At 34.6% G+C, this 22,476-nt stretch overlaps 1 protein-coding gene across 2 annotated transcripts; it reads left to right on the top strand.

Annotated features, from left to right (window-relative positions):
• The first annotated feature begins 339 nt into the window (after positions 1–339).
• Positions 340–19,178, top strand: LOC113053700 (calcitonin gene-related peptide type 1 receptor-like). 2 transcript variants are annotated; one of them, XM_026218961.1, is made up of 13 exons: positions 340–573; positions 11,483–11,569; positions 12,364–12,517; positions 13,534–13,644; positions 13,900–14,012; positions 14,109–14,200; positions 14,289–14,415; positions 14,823–14,976; positions 15,057–15,117; positions 15,345–15,411; positions 15,778–15,996; positions 17,462–17,503; positions 18,902–19,178. In XM_026218961.1, exons 2-13 carry the CDS (start codon positions 11,504–11,506, stop codon positions 19,118–19,120), a joined length of 1,425 nt encoding a protein of 474 aa, XP_026074746.1. In that variant the 5' UTR covers positions 340–573; positions 11,483–11,503; the 3' UTR covers positions 19,121–19,178. The 2 variants fall into 2 exon arrangements, with proteins under 2 accessions (XP_026074746.1, XP_026074745.1); XM_026218960.1 differs by having other exon boundaries at positions 342–573; positions 13,531–13,644.
• The last annotated feature ends 3,298 nt before the right edge of the window (positions 19,179–22,476 follow it).

Consider the following 22,476-nt stretch of genomic DNA (forward strand, 5'->3'; position numbering starts at 1 on the left):
TATATATATATATATATATATATATATATATATATATATATATATATATATATATACACATATATGTGTGTGTGTGTGTGTGTGTGTGTGAGAGAGAGAGAGAGAGAGAGAGAGAGAGTGTGTGTGTGTGTGTATGTGTGTGTAGTAATTAGTAATAACAGTGAATTACACATTATTACAAGCAAATAATTATGAACCGAACCACTTATTCCACCTTCAGTAAGTGGATTTGTTCATTAAAATTAATCACTACTAGTAACAAGGACAACCCTTATCATTTTAAATAACGCAAACAGTGTAAGGAAAGCTCCTGTGCGCCATTGAGGCGGGGATAAGCATTGATGATGTAACAGGAAGCTACTACACTGAATATCTTTCAGCCTGACAGCCGTAGTCATTCACAAGCTGCGCGTCTCGCGCGCTCTTTCATCTCGAGCTCTGATATTGTTACATTGTTTCATGCCATCGTGACGTCGCGAAGCAAAGTAATGACTGTTTGTGTTTTTAAATTACAAGACTTGCGCGTTCGTTTTTACCAGAACATCTCCAGAACACCTTGGATTTAATCCACAGGTAAGGATTCGCTTGGTATAAATGACTAATAGTGAATTATATATAGTCATACAGGGAATTAATTTACCAAGTGCAGCTGCAGTCAAATGGCCTTCGTGTCATGTTATATAGTTTATTTGTTTTTGTCCTTTTTGTCAATTAGACTGTTGATGATTTCTGAAATTTCTGAAACGTCATAATGGGCAGTTTGGCTCTTGTGTTCCCGTAATTTCTTAACTCCGCTAATGCGATTTGTGTGTGAGATCACATTTGTCCATGTGTGTATTCAATATTAGAATGGTCAAAACTTGATTAAACTTACAAATTGATAATTATTTTAATTTGTATGTACAAACTGCAATATTTTATAACAGATCGATCGAACCCTATATGTTGTCATTACCATCATGTCAAGCATAGATAGCATAATGAAAAATCGTTCTTTAAAAAACAAAAACAAAACACAAACAAAGAACAAAAAATAAAAATTAAATTATTTTGCTTTTTAAATGAGAAACAATCGGTTTCTTCAGATTACTTCGCAAACAAAATTCCAACTTAACGTTTATCACAAAAAGTGACAAATGTCATTACAATCATACATCTGAAAACTAAGTATCACAAAATATGTCGAAATCCACTTCAAGTTTGAATTTGGATCAGTAGTGCCAGATTTTTTTATAGTAATTATATTTGTCATATTATTTATTTATTTAATTTTACTAATCTGTAAAAAAAGGGAATTCTTTCATATATATAATTTGTCAATCCTAAACTGAATTTGCTAGTAATTATTTTGGGCATCTCTAAATATATTTATTTTCCATTCAGTCTAAGAACTGTTGTACTTCTTTATTATTCCAAAACCTTACAGCCTACATCACTGCCAGGAACTGAGAGGACAAAAAACAGTATCATAACACCAAGGTCTTTTGACACCTGACTTAAGGGGTCTGACAATCTCTCCAAGGAGGAAAAAATGTGATAATTAGCCAACAGATAGTCTTGGTATTTGTGGTTTTTGGACACATGGATACATAATCAGCCACTTATACATGAAATACTGTGAAGCCAATGAAAGAAAGATTGCTCAAATGATTTTTATAGATTTCACTCATATGATGCAATGACACTGTTTGATGTGCAATATCTTCTGAAGATCTTTCATGTGAAATTTTGTTATTCCTGTTGCTTGGAACTCTAATCTCAAATAATTGCAAATGCAAACATAAATTATTATAGCTCATACTTACGATTACGAATCTTAAACTTCCAAATCTAAAGATTCATTTATGGAGCATAATTAATGCACCATTTATGCTATAATACCTTGAGTCATGCACTATCATAGACCAACCTGACCACACTACCAGAGAGTAAGGGCACATAAACATGGTAAAACCACTCAGAATACCTTAGCAAAGGCATAGTAAAGCTCTGTTAAACACCATAATATCCTAGAATCATGGTGGCGAGTTTTTCATAGACAAGCACTCTCTAATATCGCTTATTTTAATAATCAGACTTTATACATAGTGCTGAGGTATGAACAATTTGTTCTATGGATTCAGCTGCATCAGCTGCAAAATGAAAAGTTTGTGTCTAGGGATTCCTAGCTGGCAAACGGACCTTATGAAAGAGGATTTGTTACTTAGATCACGAAAAGCCAATTAATCCTCACACAGAATATGTTAAAGAGCATAGATTGTGCTTTTAAAAGGGAATCAATTATTTAGCTTCACTGTTTGAGAGCCTATTATGTGGATCTCAATGCAGAGCCACAAAGCATGTGCTTGTCAGGGTTGAGTGCTGCTTTCAAGGAGGATTTAAAGTCATTGGAACAAAGCTGCCATTACCATAGTTCACCCCTTACCTCCGTCACGGAAACATGGAGAGCAGAAAGTAAACTATGCCAGAATGTTTTACTGCAAACATAGCTATCACAATCCTGTCCTCAGTGTAAAAGCCTAAAGTCTCACTGGTTGGATTAATAGAATTTGTGCACAAGGGTCATAATTAGATACATGTGAGCTCAAAACACCCTTGAGCATTTGCAAAGTAAATGTTTTCACCAGCACAAGACAGGCCATGATACGTCTTGCATTTTTTATTAGCAGCAATGTCAGAGTTGATGATTAGATGCCTTGAAATGATGCAAAAAATACAATTAAAATGTATTACGGTCAGGGATTCGGTGCCTTGTTTCAGGTGTTAAATTGTCTGGCTAATAGGACCGTTTAATTTCCTCTCTCCAGATTCATTAGGTTTTATGTCATTGAAATGCGGCAAGCACAGCCTGCTATTAAGCAGTTCTTTCCATCACATCAATTTCATTCACTAGTCAGTATTATCACATTGGTTTATTGAGATGAGATGCTTGGTAGAGAATTGTTGCTTTAGGTATAACCTTATACACTAGTTAGTCCTGTATACACTAGTCCTGTATACACTAGTTAGACCGACGTATGTTTCTTCATGTTTTCGTGGAAACCATGATACACTACCACTCAGTTACAAGTTGGGGGTAAGCAAATATTAACTAAATAACAATTAAATAATAAAAAATAAAAAATAAATAAAAAATAGAAAGAACAAAAGAAAAAGACAACTGCAAGGATGAGTTAAATTGATCAAAAAGTGATCAGATATTTGCTGCTTGAACTATTCATAAAAGCACAAAATGTATCAAGGTTTCCACAAAAAAACTGTATTCAACATTGACACTAAGAAAGAAAGAACCGTTATTAATAATCAAGCACCAAATTTGCATATTAGAATGATTTCTAAAGGATCATGTGAAATTGAAGGCTGAAGTTATAGCTTCTAAAAGTTCAGCTTTGCCATCATAGTAATAACTGGCATTTTAAAATAAATATACTAAAATAGGAAACAGTTCCTTTAAATCATAATAATATTTCACAGTATTACTCATTTTACTGGATTTTTATCAAATAAATGTAGCTTTGTTGAGCAGACGGCATAAAAAATGTGTCTGTCCACTGCCCAAATAAATTTCCCATGTATTCTTTAGCAATTTTGAGTCAATATTCTGTCAAATAAATATTCTGTGATTTTGTGAAAATCTTATTTGGTATCATAAAATATTTACAGTGAGGTCCACTGGGAGACCACTTTGAAAATATTAACCTAACCTATTTAATTCATACATGGAAATTTTTTAGAATACGTTTCCACTTTAATATTTCACATAACATAATTTGCATTGAAATTATTAATTTGAATATTGTAAAATAATTGTATTAAATAATTATATAATACATTTTATATTAAATTAATACATAAAAAAAGTTAAATTTCTAAGAAGTATTCCGTTTTCTCAGACACTTGGACCCCATTGTACATTGGCCTTTCATCCACTATCAGCCATCCTCCACACTAGATATCAGGAACAGTTCACTATAAACATGACTACAAATAACAGCTTTATATGATTATTCCTATGGATAGTGGCAGCTGGGTCTGTCCTGCAGTATGAATAATCATGGCCAAACATGTCGCTGATGACACAGAGTGAATGGCATGGTAGCATTTTTAAAAATGGACCTTAGAGCTGAAGGGCTGGTGTTGGTTGACTGGACAGTGGAAATATAAACAGAGCTTCAGAATGAGTGTTTAAAGCTGATATACACAAAACAAACTGACAGGGGCTTTAAGATTTAGTGGCTTCTGCCACCATGAGTGTGGGGGATCCTGGGAAGTGACATATGTGGATAAATTAGAGCCGACCCACTTCCAAGTGGGTCATTCTTGGGTTATCAGGTGTCTGCCAAACAATTTTTCACGGAATGATTTAGGGGCACCAAGTGGAACTGGATCTTACTCTTCTAATTTGAACTTTCTCCTCTCTTCCCCTTAATTGCTTGCTTTTGTTTACTTCTCACGAAACTTGATGAAAGTGTTAGCGGAGTTGCATATCTAAACGGACCGTAACCTTTTGTGCTAAACCACTAATGCAGCTCTCTCCTGTAAGCAGCAAAGTCGCCTGCAGTTCAAGTTCAGGACCTTGCACATGCCTTTTCTAGTCCTGGAGGGTACAGGCTGAAGGTCTGCAGGTTTAAAAATAGGAGTGAATGTGATCAGGTTCCGAGTTTTATTTTCATAGCTCAGAGGAATCCTCGGAGCGCAGACTGGTGGCCTGCAGGGGCAGAACTCTTCTGGTCCTGGGTTATGGCCTGCAGGGGAAGATGTTTTACATGCTAGACACAGAACTAGCTGTATATACACCGCAGGATGTCTTTGGATAAAAGTCTTCTGTGAACACAATAGTTCCCCTAAGGTATTTCTGCTGTCTAGTTTTAACATATTGGGAATACATTTGCATCTGTTTGGTTAGATTTCCTAGCAGTGAATTAGATAAAATAGCAGTTCATTTTGGTTTGACCCAGAATCACAAGAGGGTAGAGGTTCTGTGCCTGTGGTTTGAGAAAGTTCAGTTTGTTTATGCATTAAAAAAAAGAGCCATGTGAAAAAAAGGAGACCTGTTCCTTCTCTTTGACTTATTGGTACATGCAAAATCAGTCGTTTTAGCCCTTGATGCTTCATTAAAAAATAAAATTAAATACAAATTAAATGAATCATTGCAAGAGCTACTATGAGCATCTTTGCTTTATATGTAAACTAGAGATAGCTATTTTTAGCATCCATAAAAACACTACAAGTTACAATACGTTGTCAACTAAACACTTGAATATCTGAATCATGCCAGCTGATACCATTTTATTTACATGCATTTTGTTGAGTTGTTTAGCATCCAACTGACCAAAGTAAGAACATTTACTTTTTACAGAACTCAACCAGATGCTAAATGTGCTGAAATGCACAGGGGGAATTTTTAATTTGTTAATTTTTATTATTATTTATTTAATTCAGATTTGGTGAATGTTTTAAGTAATAAGTAATATTAAGTAATATTTCACCAAGAACATTTGCGTACCCTAAGGCCTTGCAAAATGTAGATGAGTGTTTCTCCATAAGAAATGAATGGGTGCTGTCAGAATAAAGAGTTCAAAGAGCTGATAAAAACATCACAATAATCAACTGACTCCAGGCCATCAGTTAATGTATTGTGAAGTGAAAAGCTGTGAAAGTGAAAGACTTTTTTCAAATTTAAAGCATTGCTGTTCTGGATAAAATATGAGCCCTATCCATAACATTGCTTTCTGTAGTGATAGTATGAATCAGGAAAAAAAATATGCACATATCAAGCCCTCTCTATGAGTGAAAACAGTTCTAAACAAATATGTTGGTGGATTTTGATGTGCAAAACAACAAGAGATGAATTTTTCACCGGATTAAACATTATCATGGATTATGGACTGGAAGTTTAGCCAGAAGCATAAAAAGTTTATAGTTAAAAACCATAATGATGGATTTCTTTCTGACAAACGCACGTTTTTATATTAATCAGTGGACTGGAGTCATGTGGATTACTTGTGGTTTATTGTGATGTTTTTATCAGCTGTCTGGACTGCCATTCTGACGGTACCCATTTACTGCAGAAGATCCACTGGTGAGCAAGGGATGTATTAATATATTTCTCCAAATTGGTTCAGATGAAGAAATAAATTAATCGAGAACTTGGATGGCCTGAAGGTGAGTACATTTTAAGCAAATTGTAATTTTTGGGTGAACTATTCCTTCAAACAAAAATACATTCCTTGCAAGAGCAAGCTACGTGATAAGCTTGCATATGGTCATCTGTGTTACATTCTTTGAATAATGCACACACGCATAATACTAGAAAGAACTGTGTTTTTAGCATATATATTTTCAAAGGAATTTTGCGCACCAATCTTACGCACTAAAGGTTAGAATATGCTGTCAGCTAAACACTTGAATATTTGAATCGTGTCAGCAGATACCATTATATTTACATGCATTTTTGCATGAGTTGTTCAGCATGAGTTGTTCAGCATCCAATTCAAAGAAATTAAATTCAAAGTAAAGTCACAGCATGAATTAAAAATGTTCATCAAACAGGGAGCAAGTTATGACAAACAGGGGAAACAATTTGGAGATGGATTATGATTTGAGCCCCATAATAGCTTTAAATGTGTATTTACTCTGCAGTTGTTATTCTGGAGCAGCTTGCGATGGCTTTATTTTTAAATGTGTATTTCTGTAACTATATATGACTGGCTTTGCCACCCTGTTTTATTTCTGTTCTCCTTGGGCTGTTTGTATCAGTAGCCACACTGCAGGGTAATGGTCACCCTTAGAGTTCTGCATATTCAGCTGTATTAGGCAGGAAAGGGTGGTTCACATTACTGAGCATTAACATTCAGAGATTTGTCCAGGTTGTTAGCTGCTGGGTTTCATAACAGCAGTTTGCTGACCTGATTTGGCAGATGCTGGTGTAGCTTTCAGTCTGAATTAATAATTCATACGTTTTTCTACTTAATCCTCTACTTTTTATATGCTGCCTTTCATACTCTCTGGCTCTATTTTAAGTTAAAGTACTAGTATATTCCTCAGCTTGTGTTACAGTGTATGTTTTCACACCCTCTTTTGTAATATCCTGCAGCTATCTAGACAAACCTGATGCTCGGGTTTACATAATCCCTCATATTGTCACTGCATTAGCTGCTTTTGTTGAAACCATCATAAATTGACATGGAAAAACATTATTATGTTTATTTAATAAAAAAACGAATTTGACAAGCGTGCCTACAGTGGTTCTCAACAGGTGGTTTGTGGCATAAAAATGGATGTTTGCTGAAAATTATGCTGAAAATTCAGATTTGACATAACCTGAATAAATTACATTTTAAAATACATTAAAATAGATAAAAAATGTATTGTATTTTTGATACAAATAAATGCAGCTTTGGTGAAAATAAGAGTCATCTTATTAGCCTAGATTTGTATAAATATTAGTGCAACATGAATAAAAATGGTGTATAGTAATAATTCTGATAATAATTTTGCACATTTTACATTTTGAAGTTTGAAGTTTGAAGATTTTATTTTTTATTTACTTTTGTATGATAAAGAAAAAACAATACTGAAATAAAAAAGAACAATCAGCTATGAACCACTGCAGTACTGTCAGAGATGGTACAAGACATGCCAAAAATTAAAAAAAAAAATTATTACAATTTTTTTTTTTTTTTTTTTACCTGTTACAGGCATCACAGCCATGACTGCCTACAAAGCAGAAAAACTGATACCATCATATGTGTTATTGCACATGTAACGGATAGTTGTGTAGGGGTGAGGAATGGCACAGGGATCAGAGAAAGTAAAAGCTTGCTATTTTCTAAAGGCCTGTTCTACAACCCACCCTCCTACTTAGGCCTTATAAAACAATTCAGAGCAGATTTCTGTCTGACAGCATCGCCAGTCGTGTTCTCCAGCATCTGCATGACTTCATTATGATTTGCTTTGTAAAGCTCAACATCTGGTTGTGCCCAAGGCAAGCTGTGAGGCAATGTTGGCTTCATTTTCATGACCAGCTAATACATTTCAGCTGCAAACCAAAAAATTAATAAATAAATAAATAATCAAGAGTGGAAAGACAAGAAAGGATAATTTGAGGGTTTGAGTTGCCTTAACAAAACAAAGGGGTGGAGTGAGTGTGTAAAGGAGTGAACTGGCCCTGAGGGATTTGGGCTGTTATGTGCAAATCAGGTGACAGATTACAGCCGGGAATGTCTGGTCCAAAGACAGCTGCTGCCCTTATGCAAAAATACACAAGGGTTGCAAGTTACAAAAAAGAAAGTTAATTTTGTTTATCGATTGCAACTATAATAAGGTTACACACAAGTGAAATAGTCGGGAATGCTTAGCCATTTATCAGATTGCCTGTTTGCAGGGAATAGTGTCATTTTCACTTACGAGTAATGGCCCCAACAAGTTTTATTAAAGGAAGCATTATTGGATTTCCGTTTGTTGGCTAAGTAAGGATTGAGATGATTGGTCATTACTCAGAGGAGTGCGTGCGCTTAGCCTTGATTATTTCCTGCTTATTCTGAATTGTACTCCACCTGATGTGGAACATGAAAGATTTAACTCCTCCAGTGACAACAATACAAATGTATTTTGATCAGAGCAAAAGTTAAAGAATGTCAACATGTTCACTACAGTACTAGTGAAATACAGGGAAAAATATTGTGGATACAAGTAAAGAATTAATTCTGATGACTTTATATGTGCTCGCATATTGTCGCTATCGGGTGGAATCCTCGTATCTCCAAAATCATTATTTTTCAGGAAAAAAAAAGCATATTTTTTTGGTTAATCAAAATTGTATTGTTAAAGTTGCTATTATACTTTATATTGCTACCATATACTGTTGTATACCAACATTAAAACAACATTTCCCCAAAATCATGTTTTATTGGAGATATGAGTTTTATGACTTGGGAGCAGGGAAATGAATCTGCACCCAAATTTGGCGATCACGTTGAACCGTTTGACAAGAGAAAAGGCTTCAATAGTTAACCAAAGCTAACGACTGTGTTACATACATCTTCCTAAACTGTATTTTAAAGGTTTGAGAGCTATAAGTGATGCAAAAAAAAAAACAAAAAAAACAGTGAGCTGATTAAGATGTCTAATAGGCGGTCATTTGCCTAATCTGCTCGCCAATTTACCGAGGCTCACGGCTTCCTTCTGCACCGAAGCATGTATATAACCTAACTATTTTCACTCGTTATTATATCCAAAGAGGCTTACTTGGTGCCAGTAGACAGCCTTTTTTTCTCCCGTAAATAAAAACCTTGCTACTTGGGGTGTTTTACATGCCCACTGCCAAGAGAGGCATGGTCTATAAAGTAGGCCTAACAGTTGAACGTAATCAGTAAAATAATAATAAAAACAATTTAATGGTGGTATCCAAAATATCCAATTTAATTCGAGTATTATATTAGTTACATTTTAAAACTTCAATGTTTTCCAAACCCGTAAGACCTTATTTTTGGAACACAGTTTAAGATATTTTAGATTTAGTCCGAGAGCTCTCAGTCCCTCCATTGAAGCTGTGTGTACGGTATACTGTCCATGTCCTGAAAGGTAAGAAAAACATAATCAAAGTGGTCCATGTGACATCAGAGGGTCAGTTAGAATTTTTTGAAGCATCGAAAATACATTTTGGTCCAAAACTAGCAAAAACTACGACTTTATGTCTTATCTTCCGTGTCTGTTGTAAGACAGTTCAAAACAAAGCAGTTTGTCATATCCGGTTCGCGAATTAATCATTCGATGTAACTGGATCTTTTTTAACCATTTCACCAAATCGAACTGAATCGTTTTAAACTGTTCGCGTATAGCGTATTAATTTTGGGCTCCCATTCAATCTTTATTAGTTTACGTTCTCTATTTAACAGTTCAAATTATTATTATTTTTATATTTATTATTATTATTATTCCAAGAATACACTTACACAGAGTAATAATACCCTTTTTGAGTAATATTTGTAACAATTTTTTTATTTGTGAAAAATAAGAGGATTACACAATCAATAAGTTGTCGTCTAAAGCAGTCTTTTTATTAGTATTAAATTCTTAAGTAGTATTACATATTTTTTATACATTTATGAATTTCTATATGAATTATTTATAATTTAGTAAATATTACATTAAATAAATACTGTGTAATAATCTAATATTATTAAATGAAATACAATTTTTACCACTAGTAGATTGTATGTGTATGTTATTGTGTTAAAAAAGTAAACAATTTTTTTTGTAAACCCAACATTTTAAAAACAAATATGAAACATAGACTAAAAAGCACAAACTGAACTAGCTCCATCTCGCCTCATCTCCTGAGAACTGAGATGATTTATCTGTGTCAAATTCAAGCAGTTAAAATGACCACAACAAGTATCCAGTTTCCTCCCATGTGCTTTTACTCAGAGATTTCATCAGCAAGGGAAAAATACTGCTATTTGTTCAAGTACTACGATCAACGGAAGATAAAATAGTGCAGATACCAGTAGAGGACAGATATCAGCACGACCAGCCTGCAGAATGGCTCACAAAGGCTCTAACTTGTGTTTATTCCCTCAAATGGAAAAGGAAACACCATTATTTCAGCTGCAGCCAATGATGCAGCTACAAGCAGTGGTTCTTGGGATCAGCCAGTGCTGTTTCATGATATGCTGCATTGTGGGTAACATAATGACTGCCTTTACCATCTGTCTCTAATTTGCCAAACCCTCCTTCGCTTTCTCTTCACTCCTGCAAGAGTGTGACCCAATGAGTAGCATAAGTCCAAACAGACCTGAAGACATAGATAACTTCCAAGTCAGCAATCATGGTACATTATTTAGTAATATCTGAGAATGTTTCTTCACATCAGCTATTCTTTTTTTTTACACAATATTTTCTATTGCGTATGAGGGTCCCTCAGTGACTAAACCACTGGGATTTTAAACAAACAGCACGATCTAGGTTAAAGTGTGTGCCTGACCTAGCTAGAATCACAAACTTTGAAAAATAACAATTCTAGTGATAAGAAGTGAATATTCAAGCTGTATTTACAATGGTTTTGGTGATATAGTTGAGAAATCTGAATATTACAATGATTTTATTTGTCAGTTAAGTTGAGGATTTGTCATGAGACTTATTTACCCCATTAGACACATGCAGTGCATATGATGTTAATCAGTTCAAACAGTCTATTTAAGTGAACTGATTGAAAACTTATGATTATTTATGATTCATTTGCATTAACACAATTATATTGTTATCTTAATAAGTGCTTTAAGAACTGAAGTAACCATCAGAGAGTAGTTGTTCAAATGAATTTGTGCATGTGTCTCTGTATGTTTATGCATGGCGGGTGTGGGTCTATGTTTGCAATAGGCTAGAAAAGAAGACCGGTACTTTTGTTTGTGTCAATAACAGCATAAGATCCCTTAGAACTGTGCACAGTGTTTTATTGACATTTATACCTTCCTTGCAGATCGATCGTGGGTCGTTAGAAATGCCAGTGAAGATGACAGCTAGCTGCTGGGTGATCTGTCTGTTTCTGCTGGGATCGGTCACAGAGGTGAACCATTTCTTGCCTCATTTTTATAAACATGTATAAGATTTCTTGTTTTAAAATACTGAGTGCTGCAGTGATAATGTATTTTTTTAGGCCAACCCTAAAATTAACATCACCCTGGTTCCATCTACTAAAAAACTCAATAGGATTTTTTCATTGGCTTTTGGATTATTGCATAAATATGCTCTGTGACCAATAAAAGTTCATGATTCATATGCATTTTGTTCATCATGAAAATCTTCACAAATTAATGTCACCCTTACAAAGCTTTTGACAAGAATATGTTTGAGAGGCTGTAAAAGCGAACTAGTGAGTAAATGAGTTTACCTGTTCGGAGCAGGGTAATTATAGTAAGTCAAATTAAATTGAAACTAAAACCATAATATACATTTTAGTTACTTAAAATAAGCGCTGACGGAAATAAAATATAACTTTTTAAAGCTAGTTGCAAAAGCAACACTTTTTTAGTTTAACTAGATATACTACAATAACAAACTAAAATAAAAATTAAGATATAAAGACATATAAAAAAAACAAATCTACTAAAAATGTCAAAAACAAACAATTATTATTGTTTTCTGCATACATACTTTCATTTACCAAAGTTACTATAAGGAAACTTTTACAAAGGTTTTTTTTTTTATTATTATTATTATTTTTTTACTCCGTCCCATATATACAGTATCTTAAAGAACAAACGCATAAGGTTCTAAGGAAATGAACATCTAAGGAAAGAAGCTTGATTTAAATGAACCTGTTCTCAGACATTACTTGTCTAATGTGCCTGTTGTTTGTAGTTCATTGTTCTAGCCAGTCCTGAGGTAAACGAAAGCCAGCAACAACATCCTCAAAATGTGTACCATGACATCAGTGTTACCAGGAACAAGATTGTGACGGCACAGTTTGAGTGCTATCAGAAGATTGTGAAGGACAACAGTCAACACAAAATAGGTAGACACTTTACATACTGTGCCTGTATTAGAGTTTTTACAAGGCTGAGATTACGAAGTTATATTATTATGTGTCCTGACAATCAGCTGATATGTATAATTTCAATGAAAAAACATGTTAAAGCACTGTAGCTCAAATGTGTTGTGCAAAATGTATGATATATAACAATGATAATTAAATTAGATGTTCAATAAGCCCCTCACAGAGTATATATTGCAAACTGTGACAGAAGTTTTTGTCATGCTGTCTACTTAGTACAGCAAAAACACACAAAGTCTCAGGTGGCTCATATTTGTTCTGTTAGGCAGAGTGCATTTGGCCGCACTGGGTGGCAGGACAGCTGTGAAATATTAGTGTTTATTATATATACTTTTTTATTAAAGTGGAAATCAATTTACGAAATAATAAACTTGACTGACTGCTTCACTTCCACTTTAAAGGGATTTTTGTGCAGTTACTTGCACAATTAAAGTTGAGTTTGTGGCAAAACCTTCTGCAGTGTTTACATGATGTTCATTACTGCTTAAAATGAATTAAAATAAATGTTTAATTTCATAAAGTACAAGTTGATTTCAAAATGCAGCAAAAATTTTTTCATTTTGTGTTTTTCAGTTGAATAAAAGACTTCATCATTGACGATTTCTTAAAAAAAAAAAAAAAAAAAAAATCTTGTCTCGTTTTTGTGAACCCAATCTCGTGTCTCATCTCGTCTTGTGGAATAAGTGTCTCGTCACACCCCTATAAACTACGCATCATCAGTATAGTTGAATGCTGAATTTGATCTTTTAATATTACTTTTTATATTAAGGCACATTAAGTGTTTTTACAACGTTTGTCATTGTGCTGCAGTTCTATGGATGTTTTGCTTCGAGCCGGTCACGTGACTGACTGAAAGTTATCAATAGCTCATGGGGGACTAGGTTTTGGGACAGGCTAGAACTAACAGTGGTTAATGAAAAGGACCTCCATAGAAACCAATAAATGTTTTAGGCTTTTTTTTCCCTTGTATCTAGCAGGCCCGGTGTGCAACAGGACCTGGGATGGATGGTTGTGTTGGGACGACACAGAGGCCGGCGTCACCTCTGAGCAGCACTGTCCTGACTATTTCCAGGACTTTGACCCTACAGGTGAATATCAGAGTTCAGTTTAAGGTTATTTTCACCTAGATAATGTCCAGTGTAAGTGCTTTCCACTCACCTGCCTAATACGTCATTGTCAGTTTTTTCACTCTATTACCCCTCACTGCTAAATTCATAGGCTAAATGGCTATTAAAATGTTTATAAGACTTATTATAACAAATGAAGCTGTTCCCTATGTCTCTGGACTCCATATTGATGCTTCTCTTAGTAGCAAGTTTGGATTTAATTCTGGTTCTTTGCAGAAATGGTAACCAAAACATGTACAGAAAGTGGGCAGTGGTTCTTGCATCCTGAGAGTAACCGCACATGGACAAATTTCACCAGATGTAATTTGCTCACTAATGAAGGACGCAGGGTATGAGCAAGAACACTATAAACACTTGAATATAAACACATTTGAATTGGTTTGCACAATAAACACTTCATGACTCTATTGTTTGGGTGATTGCAGACCGCAATGAATTTGTTCTACTTGGCGCTAATAGGTCATGGGCTCTCTTTAACCTCTTTGTTCATCTCGCTAGGCATATTCTTTCATTTCAAGTAAGTCCAAATGTCTCTTAAACTGCCTTGTTCATGTTTTAATGGTTTATCACAATTATCAATTTGCTGTCTTTTTTTGTGCTTATAGGAGTTTGAGCTGCCAGAGAATTACCCTGCACAAAAACCTTTTCTTGTCCTTTGTATTAAACTCCATCATTACTATCATTTGGTTAACAACAGTGGCAAACAACCAAGAAGTGGTTCAGGAAAACCCAGTGAGTAGTGTGTATGGACAGTAACTTAGTTCACTAAGAAGAGAATACAAATTGAGATGGAGTATTGTAGGACAATTCTGATTGCGAGGAAAATAAAGGCAGAATTATGAAATGTAAACTCAGGATTGCAAGAAAAAATTCAGAATTGTGAGATAATGTTGCAACTACTTCCTATATGCTTATTTATTTATTTTTTTCCTGTGGAAATCACAATGAAAATTTTGGAGAATTTTCTTTTTTTGCATATATTATTGCCATAGAATGCAGCAGACTAACGAGTTATGGAACAAAAGGGGGAATGAATGATGACAGTATTTTCATTTTTCTTTGATCATTTAAAAGCATTACAGGATGTCACCAATCTGCTGTGCTAATCATCATTAAATGTCCATGTTGCTTCGGTTTAGATCAGCTGCAAAGTATCCCAGTTTATCCATCTGTACACCTTTGGATGCAACTACTTCTGGATGCTTTGTGAAGGGATTTACTTGCACACACTCATTGTTGTGGCAGTTTTTGCTGAAAAACAGCACTTAATGTGGTACTACCTTCTTGGATGGGGTGAGTTTTCCAGTAAATCAATGCAATTTATTCACAGCATTTACTGCATGAATGAAATCTAACCTCTTTCAATCTCACAGGTTTCCCACTTATACCTGCTACAATACATGCAGTAGCCCGAAGTCATTACTACAATGATAAGTGAGTATACTTGTTCTGTAGCTTTAAGTTGAATTTGTAATTATTATTGCTAATGTAGGAGATTACAGTTTTTCTTATATATACTCTTATAAGCTAAAAAAAAAAAAAAATGCAAATCAAGTTCCTTACCTAAATCCATGTGAAGTAAAGCAATTATTGTACAAAATAACACTCCTGTTAGGACCCATGTGAAATGTTTGGCTAATCCTTTCTTTCCTAATCCGCAGTTGTTGGATCAGCTCAAATACTTCTCTGCTATATATTATTCATGGCCCTATCTGTGCAGCACTGCTGGTAAGAAATCTGAATGTTTTTGTCCTTTTTGTTTCCAAAACACAGATTTTTGTGCAAAATTAATTATGATCTGTTTGTATTTGTTGTGCAAATTACATCCAGAAGTTTGTATTTGCCAATCTGAATTTGTTCGAGTAGCAGAGCACAATGTTTATATGTATCAGGATGTTTACTATTTTCCTCCTGCATTATCAACACACTATTTTCCCTTTAACACCGTAAAGCTATAAAGCACTATATAGATGGTGACTTAACTTGATCCTAAAGCTATTTGAAGTTACCTACTGTACATTTCACAGAAACTCTCTTCTGCCAGCAAGCTGGGATCTTTTTGTTTTGCATTTGTCATTCATTCTGTCCTTCCAGGTGAACTTGTTCTTTTTGCTAAACATCGTACGAGTCCTCATCACCAAACTGAAAGTGACGCATCAAGCAGAGTCTAGTCTGTATATGAAAGCTGTCCGTGCCACGCTCATTCTGGTTCCACTGCTGGGCATCCAGTACGTTCTCCTCCCATACACACCTGGGGGGCGCGCTTCTGCTGAAATCTACGACTACATCATGCATATCCTAATGCATTATCAGGTATAAAGCAGACAAATTTGTTTATGGTCACTCTCATCCTGGAATCTTACTTATACATTCAGTGCTCCAAATTAACTTTTCTGCCAATGCCTAACATATAATTTCAATAAATCAAATAATGATGCAAAATGTATACTGCATTATGTATATTGTATATTGCAATTCTTTAAATATACAATACATTCAAACGTTTGGGGTCAGTATGACTACAGTTTTGAAAAAGGTCTGTTACAATGGTGCAGTCGTGACCTAAAGATGGGGGGACTTGTTGGTAAATATACAGCGCGAAATAGAACCGACGCCTATTTTTCACGCGACACGCAAGCCTGTTGGAAGCGTTTCCAGGCAAAATATAATAGGAAGATGTTTATATGTCATTTTGTACACAAATACATATTTATTCATGACATTTTGATGTTTGAAAGTCTATAGGTTGAGATAAATTCAGATATAAATGTAATTACAAATAAAAAAATTATCGATTTTCAAATATTACACTTTATACACTTTATTTTGCCGTCAATACTGTTGACAGTGTCCTTTATCAGTAGGTGTAGGTGTGTAAAAAAAGGTTTATATTGTTGTCATGAAGACAAGAGCCTGGTCTGTCTGTCTGACATGCAGCAGAAATGGTTGTGGCTAACGCCACGCAGCCAGTGGGTCACCGGCCTTGACGAAGACGCGCTTCTGCGCTATTCATTAACAAATACTTTTTCTGGCTTAATATTTGCAGATATTAGTCCATATCGCGATTTGATTTCAGTGAAATGACCTACTTTTGATTAATTAATTAAAAATTTGACAAACTCCGTAATTCCGTAACTCCGTAATTCTGTCCGCGTTTTCTGCATCGCAGAAATCATAGGACCCTACAGTAGACATCTGCCTGCTGTTCACCCGACGTCTTAAAACTGAAGTATCTCCATATAATGGAGCCAGTTGTCCTTTTTTTTTTTTTGACTAGTTCTGTACACACGAGGGGAGGGGGGAGAAAATCAAGGAGGTGGGGGGCGAGCGAGCACAGCACAGAGAAGGCAAACAAGCAAAGTGGCGGAATCAGAATTAAATATAAACAATATATCTATATATACGAAATGTCAAAATCCATATCGTGTTTAAAAAATATCTCGATATATTTTAAATATCGAGATATCGCCCAACCCTACTCTGTTGTGATGAAAACAGCAAAGTGAGAAGCCTTGGACAGCTGGTACTGCTAGACCAAGCTGAATCGGCACAATGAATAATGCAACAAAACAGACGTGTTATCCCAGATGACTCTCTGTGGAGATCAAGAGCACTCGCTCTGCAAAAATGTGTCAAAACAGAAGGGAGAACAGTACACAATGCTATCCAAGAAATGATTAGTGAAGAGGTTGCAATAGAGGAAATTATAGTTTAGCTGTGCAAGATAGCAGTTTATGCTGATTTACTGCTGACATGCATTTCTGATTTTATTTTTAAGGGACTGTTGGTGGCCACAATCTTCTGCTTTTTCAACGGAGAGGTAAGTGTTTACCCAGCTAAAATGAAAAATGTCCTGTTTAACTGCAAGGAATTATGAATTGCTGGTTGCTTTTAAAACAGCTCAATGCAAAAGCAAAATTATTTGGACAGGTTCCCTTTGAGTCAAGCATCTGGTATTGGTACATGTGGACATCTGCCAATGTTTTTAGGATTTAAACAGCAGGTACAGATTCTCCATATCTGTGCTTTGCTTTCAAGGAAAAGGGGTAATGAAGCATTTAGAAGCTTTTATGGCTAATATTACTGGTTACAGCTGTTAATACAGGCAGCCTATATGCTTAAATGGAGAGGTCGGTATGACGAGAGTTTGTAGAGAGTTTGCTGTTTGCTTTCAATTTTAGAAAATGTGACCCTTGACCACAAAACCTTAACTTGCTGGGGTATATTTGTAGCAATAGCCAAAAATAAATTGTTTTGGACAAAATTATTATTTTTTTTCTTTTATGCCAAAAATCATTAGGATATTAAGATCACGTTCCATGGAGATATTTTGTAAATTTCCTAATGTAAATATATACCAACATTAAAGGCGATTTTCTCAATATTTAATTTGTTTTGCAGATTCTAGATTTTCAAACAGTTGTATCTCGGCCAAATATTTTCCTATCAATAATAAACCATACACCAACAGAAATCTTATTTATTCAGCTTTCGGATGATGTATAAATCTACATTTTCGACTGGTTTTGTGGTTCTGGGTTTTGGGGTTTTTGCAGTACTTTTCTTTTTGGCAGTGATGGCAGACATAATTTGTCATTTATAAACTCTCCTTCTATCACTTGGTTTGTGTTCCAGAGAAAATAATCAAATTAGATGATGTACATTTGTAATGTGATTGTTTAAATTACAGTATACAAAAATATACATTACCATAATGTTAAGGAACATCCCTTGTTATTTTAGTATCACTGAGATACTATTAAAGCAATAATTTATTTTTATTTTATTTTATTTTATTTTAGTATTTGTTTTTTATTGTCACTATATCAACTATTTTATTATAGTTTTTCTTTATTTCAGTTTCTGTTTTAGTTTCTTAAGTAACATTTTAGGAGAAAGTACAAAAAAAATAAAAGATAAATGCTACTATGGCAACTTTTTATTTAGTTTTTTTTTTTTAGTTTAAATTTGTTAACATTTGTTAATGTTTTTTTTGTAACAACAAATATTATATTTAGTTGTTTGCTAAATTTAATTATTATTTAATTATTAATATTTTTAAAAAACAACAACTTTGAACATTGATTAATTTTACTATGATTTTGGTCACTACACCCTCCCCGAAATGTTACTATTTTAGAGAGGAAATGGATTATTTATGCTGCATTATTAGTGATTTCCGTTGACTGAGCAGATCATCTACCCATAACTTCCTCAGGTCCAAGCGGTTTTGAGAAGGCACTGGAATCAGTATCGCATACAGTTCGGAAGCAACATCATACAGTCTGATGCTCTGAGGTCTGCGTCGTACACGGCGTCCTCCATTACAGAGGTCCTGGGCTGTTACAGCATCGACGGCAACACGGAACACTTGAATGGCAAAAACTGCCATGACATTGATAACAGCACCTTAAAACCAGAGAATCCCTTTGACTGATGTCACTGAATGTGGCAGTATGCCGCTTTAAAAAATAAATAAATAAACTTGGATATAGCGACAGCTGTCACATGGCTGACTTGGACCTTTTTACTCATAATTCACTGATCATCTCTCTGAAGGGTGGAGAAAAGGTATCTCTCCTAGAATTTACACTGAAAAACATTTTGCTACCTTCATTTAATGTTAAGTGGACATATATATGTATTACTGGCCGGGTCTTTGTACTTTACAGTATTTTAGATTGCGCAACTACTGTGCACAGTGGAATTAAGTGTAAATATTCAGCTCTTTTTTTTGTACTTCTTTGTCTTATATTTGTTCCTGTGGTGATAAAAATTAATTATCAATCTAATCCAAATGATGACCACACTAATAGGACATTTATATGTCATTTATATTTTACTTAAAAACAAAAATAAAAAACGGTATGTATGCAGTGCCCAAAAGCCAGTGCCTCTTTTCTTTTATAATAATGACTTGGTGTAAATCTGTTATTTTCCTGTGCAGACAGTATTATAACCAATTATTGTTCATCTGGACAACAATAATTCATAAACACCTGTTTTAGGGACCCCTCAAAATGACACTGGAGATGGGACCAGAATTTATGTAACATTTCTAGGTTTAGTAAGAACTTAGTGTGAAGCATTACAGTACAAAAACATGCTTACCACTTTATTTATGATATAGTTCTCAACTTATTCTCAACATATGCTTATTTTTTCACAATTAAATGTATACTACACATGCCACATTTTCAGTGTTTTTTTATTTCATATTTCTTATAATCCTTGTAGAGCTCAGTCATGTATGTATGTTTCTTTTAATACATTGCTTTTGTGAAATAAGTACAATAATTCACCACCTAGAGTGTTACTTAGCAACTTTTCCTATAACATGTTTGGAGTGTTTGAGATCTCACTCTCTTGTGTCACAGGCAGGGATTCTTTTTACCCAACTCTACCTAAACTCAATTACATTCCATATGATTTGAAAAATGTGCCTACTGTTCATTTCCTCTGATGTAACAGTGTTACCAAAACTCACTCCATTTTAGACTTCTGACAATCAACAATCCAACGTCCAGTTTTCATAATGCTTCAAGGAATAGTTCACCCAAAAATGAAAATCGCCGTTATTTGCTTACTTTCATGTAATTCCTAATCTGTATGCGGACAAGAGAATTTTTGATTAATCTTACTCCCCCTCTTTCCAATGATAGTACGTAGTGGCCAGTGTGTGTGTGTGTGTAAATAATACCCGCTTCTGACTTGTACACTATATTCTAAGCTTTCAGAAGTCATACAATATAAAAATTGTAATCTTTTAATTTTACATGACAGACTGAATGTCATTATTCGCTGTGTGTTAAATTATTCTTTTCGATCGGTTCTGTTCAGTGAGCCAATTTATGTAAAAAAAAACAACAACAACCTTGCATATTATTTTTGGGTGAACTAATTTAATCCCTGTTTTTGTCCGTATTCATATTTAAACTGCGAAACAGAATTGTTGACAATGTTGAAAAATGCAGGAATGTGCTTGTACTAATTATGTAAATATTACATTCTTAGTTCTTCTTAGTGATCACATTTGAATATTTTATGTGGGTGTGCATAATATCGCTTTGTAATGCAGACAGGATTTGTGTGCATTTCTTCCACCCTACATGGAAACGTAACTCATTCTGGGTTCAGAACAAATCAGTATTAATATTGCAAATCACAGCACTTCACAGCATGTCAACAAATGCCAACCAAACATCCACAGTATGATTTCATCAGGTTTTCATCAACAGACTCAACACAGTATTCTTTACCTTGAATGTCATTTATTTTCATGAATGTGTGCCAATTACTGTTGCTCATAAAGCTTCTTCATGGTTTTGGTGTGGTGTTTGTGATCATTTGTGTTTCAGTGAAAACAAAACACATACTGCAGGACGGTTTCATATGTTTCATATATATATTTTCTTGTCGTTTTTTGACCTGCTATTTTAGGTTGTACTTTGTGTGAAAGTCAATTTGCTTTTCAAGTTGTTATCAAAATAGTTCTATTGTGTATATGCTGCACCTAAATTCAACCACTTCAAATGTTCTTTTTTTGTATGAATGTAATTTGTCTTTGTTCTCTTGAGGTGTATTTGTGAAACATCTATTTCATAAAATGTGGGCAGTGTTGCAATCATGTGTATCGTATTATTCTGTAAGTATAGATGATTATTTCAAGTGTCCTGTTGGCATGTTAATAATGTGTGTTTCATTCAAAGCAGTGGGGTGGGGATGAGATGTTGGTCAAAACATGAAAGCAGAGGATTGAAACCCATTTACTTAAATTCCAAGGACAATCTATTCTGTTCGGCATCAAACATGTCCTTCAATACTTTAGGAACCAGAAGGATTTCCTCTTTAAAAGCTAAAGCCAAACTTTGTCTAGATGCCCACTGCTCTGTGAAATACTGAGCCTAACAACAACTATGTTACATTTCAAACATTAAAATATCTGCCTATAAAAAAAACAAGTAGTAGCTAAGTAGCTAAATTATTGAAAAAGAAAATTTCCTAAAAAAATGTACTCAACCTCAGGCCATCCAAGAGGTAGTGGGTGTGTTTCTTTGTTGGAAGAGATTTTGAGAAATTTAGCATTACATCACTTGCTCAACAAGAGATTCTCTGCAAACAGCGGAGTCCAAACAGCTGACAAAAACATCACAATATTCCACACCACTCCAGTCCATCAATTAACATCTTAAGCAAAAAAGCTGCGTTTTTGGAAGAAACATCCATCAAGGTTGTTTAAAACCATCCCTTCTGGTCAAAGTACCAGTCCATAATCCAATAACCGTCCCCTGTTGTCCTCTCACATCAAAACCCACAGATATATTTTTCTAGAACTGTTTTGGACTGTTTGGACAGCACTCCTGATTCAGATGAGATTACTTTTTCACTGGTGAAAACAAAATGATGGACAGAGGACTTTTTTTACCCTTCCTGTAGCCAAAAGCAATGGTTTCTAGTTTAGAAAGTCTTAATCAAGGATTTGTTAACAAACATGCAGCTTTCCGATCTTAAAATAACATCAGCTGATGGACTGGAGTCGTGTGGATTATTGTGATGTTTCTATCAGCTGTTTGGACTCTTATTCTGACGGCACCCATTCACTCGTTGAACAAGTGATGTGAAATTTCTTTAAATCTGTTCCTATAAAGAAAACGAACTGATCTACATAATTTTATATGAACATGAACACTGCAAGTAAACAGTTAAACAATGGAAAACAAAATGTAAACAGTAAAAACATGATGGTATAGCTGCTTCATTGCTGAATTCCTACCTGCTAGTGTACAAAAGTAA

The sequence above is a fragment of the Carassius auratus genome, chromosome 34 (genome assembly GCF_003368295.1).
Source record: "Carassius auratus strain Wakin chromosome 34, ASM336829v1, whole genome shotgun sequence".
Classification (NCBI taxonomy): Eukaryota; Metazoa; Chordata; class Actinopteri; order Cypriniformes; family Cyprinidae; genus Carassius; species Carassius auratus.